The sequence below is a fragment of the Malus sylvestris genome, chromosome 5 (genome assembly GCF_916048215.2).
Source record: "Malus sylvestris chromosome 5, drMalSylv7.2, whole genome shotgun sequence".
NCBI lineage: Eukaryota > Viridiplantae > Streptophyta > Magnoliopsida > Rosales > Rosaceae > Malus > Malus sylvestris.
In genome coordinates, this window is record NC_062264.1 from 40,439,527 (window position 1) to 40,453,087 (window position 13,561).

A 13,561-nucleotide genomic window follows, 5' to 3' on the forward strand; every position below is an offset into this window, starting at 1 on the left:
ATCCACATAATATTTACAAAACTCCCCCTTGGATGGCCACAAATCTTCGACTGACTCGTTAAAATCTTGATCTATTTTAAATGCTCCTCCTGATGAGTATCTCCTCCTGATTTCAAATCATTTAGGTTGATCGTTGATCGTTCTACTTTAGTCTCTTAGTAAGAAGAGTTGCTGAAAGAATTGCTTTACTTGTTGTTAACTTTCCACAGGCTTTTTCTTGAACTGGGTTGTAGGAATTTCTGCTAGACTTGCATCCAAAGGTCTGAATTTACTCCTTTGATCTGGAGCAGATTTGATTCAAGTATGGTGGACACTTGATCTTGAATCGGACTTGTAATTTCTTTAAGGACCTTCGAAGCTGGATCTTGAATGAAATTGGACCATGAGGAGCTTCATGTGGCAAGTGATCTTCAGTTTTGTCAGGGATGAATCAGCACGCGTTCATTGCGCTTGTCTCCACATGCTTCAATGTATCATTTTCACTTTCCTTACTTGCTCCCCTGGATTCAGTAGTATTTTCCTTGGTTTTCCCCCATGCATGTGTGGCATCTTCTCTTGTAGGATTTGTCCCCTGATGCAGGAGTGGAATGCAAACCCTTGCATTTGAATGGTTCATCACTTCTTGGTGACTGGGGACCCCGCTCCAACAACAGTTGAAGATGACTACTCGAGAGCAATACTAGGTAAGCAATCGGGAAAGGTTCCAGGCAGTCGGTTCCTTACCGGGAGTTTGAGTGGAGGTTCCGACATATTGCTTTCTTTATCCTTGTCTTTGCAGGCAAGAACATGGACAAAGGAAAGGACAAGGAGATTGCATGATATGAGATAATCTTGCTCTGGTCCCTGAAGATATGTGATAATCTTGCTCTGGTGTGACATGTTTGAAGAGGTATTCTCGGAGAGGAAGAAAACTGAGTATTTCGAGATGCTATGTTGAAGATGCATTCTCGGAGATGAGGAAGAGTTAGGTATTCTTGCAGTGTTGCGGGTCTGCCTTGTTATGAAGAACAGAGGTCGACATATATAGAGATTTCCCAATAGCAAGTGGTGGTGCTGTGCTTTTACTCTTGTCAGCAACTGTGGTGTAAATAGAACAGTAAGATTTACGCGGTTTCAACTTTGTCAGAGATCTTTGACAAAATTGCACGCGACATCTGAAAAGCTGGGATTACGTCTGAAAAATGACAACGAACTTTATTCAGGAAAATCTGGCTTTTTGAAATTCGGAGAGCCGTGTCGCTTTGATCTTTGAACAAGCGGCTCTGTTGCCTCTTCTTTTATAGAGACATAAATTGCGTTCAAGAGTATGCTCAGAAAGTTGCTGCTTGAGAAATTTCCACCTTCTTGCACTTCTGAAATTTTATTTGACCTCTATTTTTCCTTCATCATTTCTGAAAAAAAATGACTTGCCCATCTAACATTTGCTTAGATTTGAGTCTTAGGAGTGATACAGACGAGCAGCGTCATGATAATATATGGCGCCCGTCCTTCTTATCTTCGAATGGTCCTCTTACGGTTGGGGACTCTGTGATGAAGAATAACATAACCGCTATTGTGGTAGCTAGGAATCTTCTCACTCCAAGGGATAACAAGATCCTTTCAGAACGGTCTGAAGAGTCGGCCGTTCAAGACTCCTTGGCTCTCAGTGTTCAGTGTGCTGGCTCTGTGTCCAATATGGGCCAACGCATACTTGCTCAAACTCGCCAAGTTGAATTATTGATGGCGGAGGTGGCAAGTCTTAAACAAGAGATCAGAGGGCTCAAACACGAGAATAGGGTGTTACACGTGCTTGCAAATAGTTACTCTACGAGCATGAAAAGAAAGCTCGTCCAACTGCAGGAATCCGAAAGTTGGATTCAAAGTGATCACCAGAGGTTCGTTGCTAGATTCCGAAAGCAACTGATGCCTTCCCCTTCTGGTGTTTTGCTAAGTACTGGGGTGCCACATGATCAATCTCCAGTGCCTCCCCCTTCTGGGGTATTTCCGAGTACTGAGGCTTCACATGAGCAACCTTTGTGAAGGCTCCATCCTGTTTGTTTGTTTTAACTCATGTGTATGTATATATCTGTAATTTCTTGGAGATATTAATAAATAAGCTTTATTTCATTCAATGTATTGTGCCAAATACAATAAAGCATATACTTTACTAAGATGTGGTACTTCTGGACCAAATATTAATTTATCTTTACCCTCACGAAGATAAATGATTATTCTTAGTGTCTTTATCATATGAGTATTCAACTCATAATCTTCAATCCATATGGTTCTTTTAATATCATAAATATCATGGATAAGATTCGTGTTGGTAGATTGTTCGATCTGCAGCTCGAAACAATAATTCCTTCAACACTTTATAATTTTTCTAGACTCTTCAGGAGTCCCAATTTAATATCATCAACTCTTCAAGAGTTATAATTTAATGTCATTGACTCTTGCAAGAGATTTTAGTATGTTGCAACAATATCATAATGATAGTACTCACTAAGGCAATTTATATCATCCATTGATATTGAGTATATATTTTATGCTTTACCCTTCAGGGGCTTACTTCAAGCAATTTGAATCCTTCAAGGATTTTCTACACTTCATGACACATTTTCCTTTGGAATTTATACAGAGCAATTTGCTCCCATGTATACTTGAGGGATTTACTTATGGAGATATGATGTGGGCGACTCACAACCCTTCGTATATAATTCTCCATTTATATGAACTAGTTTACAAGAGTATAATTTCAGGTTTCAATTAGTAACCTTGTGTCATATTATGTGAGTGTATTACAAATGCCGATATGTAACCTCCTTGATTCAACATCTTTTGGCTATTTGTATTGTATTCAAATATATATAGGTTCATTTGTCCACGTTCTTACAAAATTGTAATGGAATTGCCTTTCTCCATTTTGGCCAATAATTTTTCTTTTGTCGACGAACAAAAGAACGTGACTCAATATTAACACATCTCATTGATGAATTTAGTAGCTACTTGTAAAAACCAAAATTACCATTGGTTATCATCAATCCGTGATCCCATATTCTCATGTGCATGCGCATGCATACAAACTTTTCATTTCTTTGGATATCCATTGCCTCTTCAAGGGCATGACGCTATCTCTTCCAGGATAGTCATAATTTAGAGAATGTGGATCATAACCTCTTCTTGAGCGTTATAGAGCTTGGATTTTAATCTCCACTTCCAAGAGTTGAGTCATTTAGAACCTATACGTCAATCATGCTTCATGCATGAGACATCAATATTCCCATGTCTGTGGATTGTCATATCTGGGACGTGTATCCATGCGACGACTGTCATGCTTCTGGCATGCAACAGTTATGCTTCGGGAATGCAATAGTTCAGGAGTGCCATATTATTATTCTTTCGAATAACTGAACCTTTTGAGTCTAAAAATCTACCACGCTTCAGGCGTGCAACAGATAAATCATTTACTGTCTCATTATTTTTGTCCAACAGGGACATCAATTCTTGTAGGCACATTTGCAGTAAGTATATGTGATTTCATCACTTTCGTTGCATCATTCAATTATTCATATTTCATTCTCATATTGATTACTTCGTGAATCAAAATAAAACAAATTCTCTTCGTTCTTCTGGAACGGTCTTTTCTTATCATTCTTCTGGAATGATATTTTCTCATCGTTCTTCTGGAACAATGTTATTTTCTCCCCCTAATGACGGGAAAACTGTCTTATCAAAATCATAGTCCGCAAATCATGCGGTAGACATATCCCCAGTCAAGGGTTCCAAATATTGAATGATAGATGGTGTTCAACATCAATGCCTAATCTACGATGATGCCTCATTTCAGTACGTTGTGGCAGTCGTACAGGCACATAGACAACACAACCAAAAACTCGTGAAAGTATAATGCTTGGCTCGTTCCCAAACACGAGTTGTACTGAGAAGTATTGATGGTTGGTAACATGTCTCAATCGAATTAATAATGCATCATGTAAAGTTTACATGTTCCCATGTAGAAAATTGGCAATTTCGTTTTCATGAGCAGAGCGTTGGTAATTGATTTCACCCACTTAATAAATGCTTCTGCTAAACCATTTTAAGTATGGACATAAGGAACTTCTGGTCCTTATTAAATAGTTTATGAACTGAAACTTTTATGACCTTTATTATAATTAAGTTGAGGCACTGTGGCACTTCAAACTTAAGGCACTCATCAAGGAATTTCATGTCCTGATCGTCAGGATCAAAGGACTTCATGCCTGATCTTTTTGTATGATGGAACTTCGGGTCCAATCATTTTATATGATGAGGATCAAGAAACTGCAGGTTCTGATCTAATCAAGGAACTCTGGGTCCTTGTTATACTCATTGTAATAAAAGATAAGTACAATAAATAAATTAAAGCAATAGACGGTAATTCCAGCCATAATGAATAAACATCATTTAAGTAAATAAAGCTTATGACAAGGGCTTTAATTCAGCACCATCAAAACTTAAAGCAATAGGCGGTAAAACCGTCCATGGTAAATAAATTGCTTTAAAGTAAATAAAGCTTGTGACAAGGGCTTTGATTCAGCACCATTCATATAAATATCAAAGCTTTAAAACAAAGGGTAATAATTCTACCCACTGTAAATAAATTGCTTTAAATAAGTAGAACTTGTGACATGGGCTTTAAACCAACATCATGCACATAAATATGCCAAAACAGAAAATGCAATGATTAAGTCCTCATGTTTTGCTTTTTCATTTTCTTGGTCTGCCACTTCTTTTGTTTCATCCCTTTTATTTTTATTATTATTTCACAGTTCGAAGTCATTTTTGGTTACTCAGTAAATAATAGTAACAATAAGTTCCAATTGGGGTTCCTCCTCCGGTGAGTTTCGAAAAAGTCGAAACGGTTCCCATAAGTTTTGGAGTCAAGAGTGTCTGCAACTTATGAGAAGATCAAACCGTTAGATTTAGTTCAAAATTTAGTATGATATGGATAAGAGGATACCAAACAACTTTCGTGAAGAAACAATTTCGATTTGAGCTACCGAAATGGAGTTTTGGTACTCATAAGGTGGCTGCCCAGTTTTCTGCGGAAATTGGAAACTGGTTTGGTATTTCAGACATCTGCGACGATCGCACCGTTAACATTTTCTGAAATTTTGATATGTTGTAGATACTGAGCAGACGAACAACTTTCAAGAAGAAAGTATTTCAATCCGAGGTCCGCAAGTTGGAGTTCCGAGGCTATTTACATGGCTGTCAAATTCTCTTACAAATTTTTAGTCTTTTACTCTTTTGCTTCTGCAAAGGATGATATACAGTCATATAACAATATATATAGTTGCTTCAAGAAAATCAATTGTACTGAGATTTGAAGATGAAATGAAAATTGTTTCTTATCTGTGAGATTCCAGCTGAAGGAGGTGAACAGGATTTGTGGCGTTGTGCTTTCCACTGACATGAGAGCTTCTCGTGCTGATAACGTGTTGTAAAATCGACTGTGGGTGCAGTGGAATAAATGAAACAAGACACAAAATTTACGAGGTTCCTCTACAGTCAGTGTGACTGGAGTACGTTCTCGGGGCAGCAGTGGTGCTTTCATTATAATTTGAAATAATAGAAGTACAAATATAACTCCTTTTATTATCTCCCCCTCATCTTCCTCTTCTTCCTCTCTTCCTCTTCTTTCTCTCTCTTCTTTCCTCTCTCTCTCTCTTCCTTTCTTCCTTTTCCTTCTTCTCTCCCGTGAACCCCTTTCTTCCTCTTCCTCTCATTCATTTTATAATCAAAGAGGACACTATTCACCTTACAAATTTTCCACAAATGAATAGTGAAAATAATGTGAATAAATAGTAACAAACTATTCATGTGGGCCATCCACATAATATTTACAACATTTTTCACTAAACAGGTAATAAGATATGTTTTTAATGTCCATTTATTATGTGGATAGGATAAAGTACGATACCGTCACATGCGGTCCCGAATAAGATATGTTTTTAATGTCCATTTATTATGTGGATAGGATAAAGTACGATACCACCACACGCAGTCCCGAATTGCATAAAAACGAGGATTAAATTGCTATCAATGTGTGATTAATTACCTTCTATCTTAAAAAAAAAAAAAAAAAAAAAAAACAAACAGACAAACACTGGCATCTTTTGTGTTTAAGATGACCTTCATAGTTGGAATAAGTTTTCACCAGAATGGTTGTTTAACACTCTGACATCTGATGTAAACGTTTCAATTCAAATTTAATCAAAGTGTTTAACACTCTGACATTGAGCTTGAAACAAACACTGACATCTTTTGTTTAACACTCTGACATCTGATATAAATAAATAAATTCAAAGACAATTTCCGAAGTAACATAAACTTTCATCCATTTTCGCAATCCAATATCTTGGGCCTTGGGGTTGGGCTTGGTTCAAGCTCAATGTCGAATCCCATTTTCATCCCTGCCCCATTTTGTATTGACCAATAAGTCCCTGTCACTGAAACTTGTTTCTAAAACCCTAGTGGAAGCCGTTGAAGCTTGAAGCTAGGGTTTTAGTAACCATAATCTGGTCTTCTTCTTTTTTTCAGATTTTAACCGAAGCTTCAAAATTTGTTCATAATTTATGAAAATGGGCGCCGAAGAAGAAGATAATCAGAAGAGCATACCAGTTCTGCCATGGATGCGAAGCCCAATCGATGTCAGTGCCGTCCACGAATGCCCTCTCTCTCTCCTCCCCTGCATTGATCCCAGGTAAAAAAACCAACCCAATTCACCAAAACTCTCTGAGAAACTTACCCACAATTCAAAATGTTAACTTTCTTGTTCTGCTTTGTGTTATGGACAAACCCAATTCACAATTTTTTGTTTTACTGTGAATTAGGTTGAAGGTGTCGTTGGAGAAGATGGGGATCTCTTCACTTTTCCCAGTTCAGCTTGCTGTTTGGCAGGAGACTGTTGGCCCGGGAGGTTTCGAGCGCGATTTGTGTGTTAATTCTCCAACTGGAAGTGGGAAGACTTTAGCTTATGCATTGCCAATTGTACAAATGCTGTCGACTCGCTCTGTGAAATGTCTTCGTGCGCTCGTGGTGCTGCCGACTCGGGATTTAGCATTGCAGGTTTCATTGACTTCCTATGCTTACTTCTTTTTTATCATGTCAATCTGTCTTAAGTGAATTGTTTAAAAGTGATGCTATGGAAAGGATTTTGGGTGAAATATTAACTAAATTCGCAATTTTCATCTGCCGCTGGGTCAGGTGAAAGAGGTTTTTGCTGCAATTGCACCTGCAGTGGGGTTATCTGTTGGTCTTGCAGTTGGCCAATCTTCTATCGCTGATGAAATTTCAGAGCTTATCAATAGGCCTAAGCTTGAGCTGGGTGTTAGATTTGACCCTGACGATGTTTTTCCCGAGTTACGAAGTTCTGTGGACATATTGGTGGCTACCCCAGGAAGGCTAATGGACCATATAAATAACACTAAAGGATTTACACTTGAGCATCTCTGTTATCTTGTAAGTAGCTGATTTGGTACTTCAATTTTCATCCATGTGTTGTGATACTGGAATTATAGAAGCAACAGGTGGTTCATGCACTACAGTATATCTTTTTGCAAACTGAAAAACTTGATGATGCATGTTAAATTTCAAAATCGGTTTCAGAGTTTTGTGTTTGATGTGAGTTGAAACAATTTTTTTTCTGGTGGTCACTAATATGGCAAAGCATATGATGATTTATAGGTTGTTGATGAAACAGATCGATTGCTAAGGGAGGCATACCAGTCTTGGCTACCCACTGTGCTTCAAATCACTCGCCCTGACGATGAAAGTTTCCTTCCCTGTGCTCAAAATTTTCTACCTTCCCCATTTGGTTCCTTAAAAACCATAAGGAGATCGTGAGTTCTATGTCCATTTTCTCTTCCTCTGTCAATTTTTATTTTTCAGATCTTTGTTATGACACAGAATGAGCAATATTAATTCCTCTCGTCATTTTGAAATAGAACTACATTTTATTTTTCCCACATCACTACCATTCTCATTTTCTAATGTACTTTTCAAACAAGGTTTTATATTCTTGTCATAGTTTATGAGAGTGCAATAGGTTAATACCATGTTATCACTGACACTCATTATCAAATGCTGGCTTTCGAATTTTTAGGATTCTTGGCACATACAACCAGCCTATTTCATGGGTTTGCCGGCTAGGGTTATAATTCTTACTTGCAGAAACTGAAACTCATATTCTGGCCACTACTAAAACTTGACTCTACCTGCAAGGGGATCTTAATACTGATGGAAATGATAACTTGTGTTTAGTTAAAAATTTAAAGCATGATATATGCCTTGCTTTTGAATGTTATCTCAAATTTGTTTCAGTGGTCTTGAGAGGGGGTTTAAGGGTAAATCTTACCCCAGGCTTGTGAAGATGGTTCTGTCAGCCACGCTAACCCAGGATCCAAGCAAACTTGCTCAGCTAGATCTGCATCATCCTTTGTTCTTGACAACTGGACAAAAGCGTTATCAGCTTCCAGAAAAGTTACAGTCCTACAAGCTGGTATTCTATCTGTACTCTATTTGTAAACACATGAGATTGGCTCTGTTTCTTTTTTATACATAAGGGAGACTTGTTAAGCTCATATTGTGCACACTTTCTTGTTGCCTTGCAAGTGTGAGATGATGGCGACGCTAGATTCATTTAGTCCCTTGGTAGCATAAATAAAGTGAAAAATCTGTGTATTATGTTTTGATAAATGTCTAATATTTTGATGTCTAAAGGGAACACGGTGTCTCTCCTAATTTTTATTCCGTCTTATTTACAGTTATGCGAATCAAAATACAAGCCATTATATTTGGTTGGGCTCCTGCAAAGTTTAGGAGCAGAGAAGTGCCTCATTTTCACATCCTCTGTGGAGTCAACCCATCGTCTATGCACCTTATTGAACTCTTTTGATCATCTGCCTTTCAAGATTAAGGAGTATTCAAGCCTTCAACGTCAATCTATTCGAAGGTAATTTCTGGGATATTTATATAAATTGAAGGGATAAAATTTTGAATTTGTGATTTACTTATGGCAGCAAGACATTGAAGGCATTTCGGAAAGGGGAGATTCAAGTACTCGTTTCATCTGATGCAATGACTCGTGGAATGGATGTTGAAGGGGTGAGGAATGTCATTAATTATGATATGCCTCCATACATAAAGACATACATACACCGTGCAGGTCGGACAGCAAGAGCAGGCCAAAATGGTTGTTGCTTCACACTGTTGCGTAAGGAAGAGGTATGTATTGTCTTGTTAGTCTCCACCCCAACGTGCATTTCAGACCAAGGTTATGTGGAATAGAAATATAGTTACCCTATACCCATGTTTTTCTTTTTTCTCTCATTTTAGTATTTCCGTCTTTCTTTTACGCCCTGGTGCAACTTAAATGGGCAAACTGGTAAGTATCAATTCGTTATGAGCTTGTCATGTAAAGTAGATATTTTCTTTAAGTTTGGAACAAATTTATTTATCCGCTGAGGTCTATTCGAAAACTGGGATTATTATTTACCTTGGTTTTGCCCGTGTGAATAATCAGTTTCCCGATGTACAGATATATTTTTGCTTTCATTTATATCGGGCTTGAGCTCAAATAAGTAAAATCATCAAAGGACAACCTGCTCAGAGTTTGGGTTTGTTTGGCTCACTTTGCAGCGCTTTTGAGTCCTATTACTTGATCGAATATCTTAACTCATGAAAAATTACTCACTGATCTTGCTCATCAGCACATGGTTGGAATGAAAGTCATTTAGGTGTTAATTATCATTCATTGTTCAGATTAAGCTTACACTCACATCATTTACTTGAACTATCGATTATAAGTTGAGATCTTTGTAATTTTCTTCTTTCGTTGCAGGTTAAGCGTTTCAACAAGCTATTACGCAAAGCTGAGAATAACTCTTGCTCTAAATACTCTGTTCCTTCTAGTTACATTGAACCACTCCACTCTATCTATGAATCCGGTAATTGCTTTGCTTATTCATCACGTCTATAAAGATTAATGTTCACTCTGATGGCTTCCACCATTACGATGTTTGCCCTCCATCGAATTTACATGTTACCTCTAACGGTTTTAAGCTTACATGGACACCAGCTAGATCTAGTCGAATGGCTTTAGATGCTCAAACCAACACTGCTCCTTATCATATCTTTTCTTTTCTCAATGTGACAGCACTGGAGAAATTGAAAGAGACTGTTGAAATGGAAACATCCCGGAAGAGAAAGCGGTGAAAGGAAACAAAACAGAGCAGCCACGAAAAGAGAGTAATTACTGAAGCAAGTTCTGTGTAAGAGTTAAGGTTTGTGGAGGGGTAAATGTAAAAGTGAACTCCCCTCAGTATACATGCTTCATAGTTGGTGTAACAACTGGTATGTTAGCAACCATTTATAAACTTTTTACCACCAAAGCATTTTTGCTGCCTTCTTAGTCGTAAATGGTTGGTTCAGATGATATCGCAGCAGGACCTTGCAGGCGATCGGACATTTAGTTTGATACAGAGCTCAGGTCTACGGACAAGGTCGTATCGCAAGAAGACATTAATCTGTATACTGTTGAACTAGCTCATGTTCTTAAAACTTCAGTGACCAAACAATCTGATAGATTACGTCACAACTATCGTAGATACGAATACGACAATAATGGAATTAAGCTTAAGATATATAGACAAACTATTATAATATAAAGAGTATCAATTTATCAGATCTCTCTTACTGCTGTTTGAAGGGTTCTTGTTTTTGTGATAAAGAATATATATGCAACTGCTATCAGGCTACGATATTTTTCTGTTTTAACATATATGACCACATTTAGCCGCTACAAAACAGCCGCGATCGTCACGAACTACTCCGCCGTAGCCGCTTAATTTCCTTTCCGCATCCCACGCACCATCGACATTCAGTTTCAGTTTGCCGGATGGAGGTGAAACAGGCACTGAAAGTATTGAATCAAGAACTTCTTGTTCGGCATTCCCACTCTGTGCCAAACACACATTACTGAATTTTCAGTATGGCTCAACATCTCAGATGGTGCAGGTTGAGCCACTCATACGATCTATGTACATTGGGTTCCGGAAGCACACGACCGAGTATAGGGACTGCTCTGCTGGCCATGATGTAGAAAACGGTGATTCTGGCAGCCGAGTCTATGCTTCTTGATCAAGAGGATACCAAGGCTGCCAAGGAGGTGGCAAGAACTGTGGCAGCCGAAGTTTACTCCTCAGCCGAGAAAGTCAAGAAATTGGAATCTGAGCTTGCTGCTTTGAAGGGGTCTAATATCTCCGCCCCCACTTCTGAACAATTTGCGACAAAGGCCACGAGTACTAGTGCCTATTGATGGTAAAAGACATGAATCTCGTTCATGCTTTAGCCTAGTTTTTGTGTAGTGATGGTTACGTTTACATTACATAGAATTGCAATGTGATCATGTGAAGCTATCAAAAATTGCAGTAAGAAGTTACGCACCAAATATTCCAAACCAAATCAAGATGTTGACTCAATAATTTATATTTTTGGAGTGAAACCAAATCCAAGAAATCGAAGGTATCTTTGAAGCATGAAAGGGCTGGGGAGCTTTTCTATCCGGGTTTGTTCTCTCCCATTGCTCGGATGGGGACAAGAGTGATTTGCTTGAAAGGATACCTATCGACAATTAGAGCCCTGGTGTGTGGTTTTGCTCGTCTTATTTTCTAATCAATCGGGCAATTTTAAATTATAAACTTTTTCTTCCAAAAATGAAAGCACTAAATAACAATTACAAATTTACAAACAAGATTCGGAAGTTTGGAATCGAAAGGACATTTTGGTCAATCACTGGACATAAATCGAAATGCAATAAGATCACACGAAAGTAGGATTTTTGGCATACATTTGGTGGGATTTTTTCGGATACTTATTTCTATTACATAGAGATACCTTCATATATCTATCAAAACCTACCCACATTTAAGCCTATAAATACAATGCTACGAGAGTGACAATAGTACGTGTAGAGTTATTTGTAAAATGGTTAAATCATTGTGGCTTGTCAGTGTTTTTATTATTTTTGTTTTTCATGGTTCAGGTAATGAATCTCCCTACATCCAACTGCAAGTAATCTATGCATACCAATAGGTTGAACTAGCTCACCGATCATATGATCTCCAATTTTCATTTATGTCTGTAGCTACTAGTATGATGGCTATGAGACCCATAGATGAACAGTTCTGCAACTCGGTGATAGAAAATATGACGTGCGCAGCTGCAGGAACGGATCAAGCGTGTGTTGATGCATGTGTAGGCAAATATATCCGAACCGATATGCGAAGATATCCTTGGCGAGTCGAGTGCATTATCTTGCATATGCAGACATCATCCATGCTATATAGGTGCTCATGTCGTCTCTTGTGTGTTATCTTCGTGGATTATCAGTAAAAAGGAAATAAAAGAACGTTTGTTATAATTATTTTAAGGAATATCAATTTATCACACTGGTTGAAGAAAATTCAATTGCTACCAGGCTACGATACTTTTCTGTTTTAACATATATAGCCATACCTTTTAAGTTCGATCTATCGGTTGGGGGGAAGAAGGGCTAAGCTGTAGCAATATTTTTTCAAGCCATGCATAGATTAGTCCTCATATTTCCCAGAACTAATTAATAGTAGCAAATAAATATGAAACATTGATTGATGGAAAAGCAATAGTTAGTGATTCTGTACTCTGTACAGCATAATATTGCCTCTCACTTTCCATAATATCGCCTAATAGAAAAAGTTCCCTTTCAGTATTTCATTAGCTCAGCTGATTTGGTCATCTCACTAATACTCCATGACCATGCATGCATGTTTGTAGAACCAAAAACAGAAAGAAAAAAAAGGAGAATACATAAAATAGGGCCTCAAAAAGACGGCTGCAACTCAAATACTGTCACAAATTAACGCCTTCAAGGCTAGATAACGAGTTTCCCAGTTTATTTGCTTGGCCTTCAAAGGCGTAGTCTTAGTTTCCCAACACGGACAAAGACCTACGAACTTTCCTGAGAAAGTACTTTGACTCGGCACCGGAGGCAGAAGCAGAAGCGAAACTTGGTGCCGACGATGACGATGAAGAGGAACGAGCAAACCTGTTGGATGATGATGAAGGGAGAGAATCATTTGGGGTATGAACATATTCTCTCTCCTCCTCATTAATTGTATCCAACACCTTTGAAGTTCCTTGCCTCATCACACTCACAAATTGTGGCGGTGCAACTTCAGTGATGAACCTTGCTAGTCTTGCATTCGCCATTTTCTTCACTACAAGTTGAAGAAAACAAGTAACAATTGAGAATTTAGAAGCGATCAGGAAAGAGAAAAGAGAAGAAATCTGAGAGAGAAATGTACTTGAAGAAAAGGGTTTGCTTGTCAAACCGAGCATATGAACACAAACTTATATAGATCAAATTTGTTTGGGTTTACGGTAATTAAGCCACGGGTCCTAGTCCGGGAATGTTAAATCATGTTTTAATAGCTAGTGCCGCCTCTTGCTTTTAACATTAATTGCTAGGGCTGACGTGGGACACACGTATTGGTGGGTGTCT

The 13,561-nt window shown here is 38.2% G+C and overlaps 2 protein-coding genes across 3 annotated transcripts; one reads left to right on the forward strand and one right to left on the reverse strand.

The window, feature by feature from the left end:
• The first annotated feature begins 6,492 nt into the window (after positions 1-6,492).
• LOC126624232 (DEAD-box ATP-dependent RNA helicase 1) lies at positions 6,493-11,457 on the forward strand. 2 transcript variants are annotated; one of them, XR_007624018.1, is made up of 10 exons: positions 6,493-6,724; positions 6,855-7,089; positions 7,228-7,482; positions 7,708-7,862; positions 8,344-8,521; positions 8,787-8,974; positions 9,042-9,246; positions 9,863-9,968; positions 10,178-10,374; positions 10,453-11,457. XR_007624018.1 is itself a non-coding variant. In XM_050293263.1 (9 exons), exons 1-9 carry the CDS (start codon positions 6,597-6,599, stop codon positions 10,234-10,236), a joined length of 1,509 nt encoding a protein of 502 aa, XP_050149220.1. In that variant the 5' UTR covers positions 6,493-6,596; the 3' UTR covers positions 10,237-10,412. The 2 variants fall into 2 exon arrangements, 1 of the variants encoding a protein (XP_050149220.1); XM_050293263.1 differs by lacking the exon at positions 10,453-11,457 and having other exon boundaries at positions 10,178-10,412.
• Positions 11,458-12,981: 1,524 nt separating this feature from the next.
• On the reverse strand, positions 12,982-13,269 carry LOC126622908 (uncharacterized). The gene has a single exon (XM_050291589.1). The coding sequence runs from the start codon at positions 13,267-13,269 to the stop codon at positions 12,982-12,984; it is 288 nt and encodes a 95-aa protein (XP_050147546.1).
• Positions 13,270-13,561: the final 292 nt, after the last annotated feature.

Bases quoted from the DNA above. Each gene is read 5' to 3' on its own strand.
- LOC126624232 (XM_050293263.1), top strand. From the start codon at position 6,597: ATGAAAATGGGCGCCGAAGAAGAAGATAATCAGAAGAGCATACCAGTT. The intron at 8,522-8,786 runs GTATTCTATCTG...TCTTATTTACAG, and splicing joins AGTTACAGTCCTACAAGCTG to TTATGCGAATCAAAATACAA. The intron at 8,975-9,041 runs GTAATTTCTGGG...TACTTATGGCAG, and splicing joins CAACGTCAATCTATTCGAAG to CAAGACATTGAAGGCATTTC.
- LOC126622908 (XM_050291589.1), bottom strand. From the start codon at position 13,269: ATGGCGAATGCAAGACTAGCAAGGTTCATCACTGAAGTTGCACCGCCA.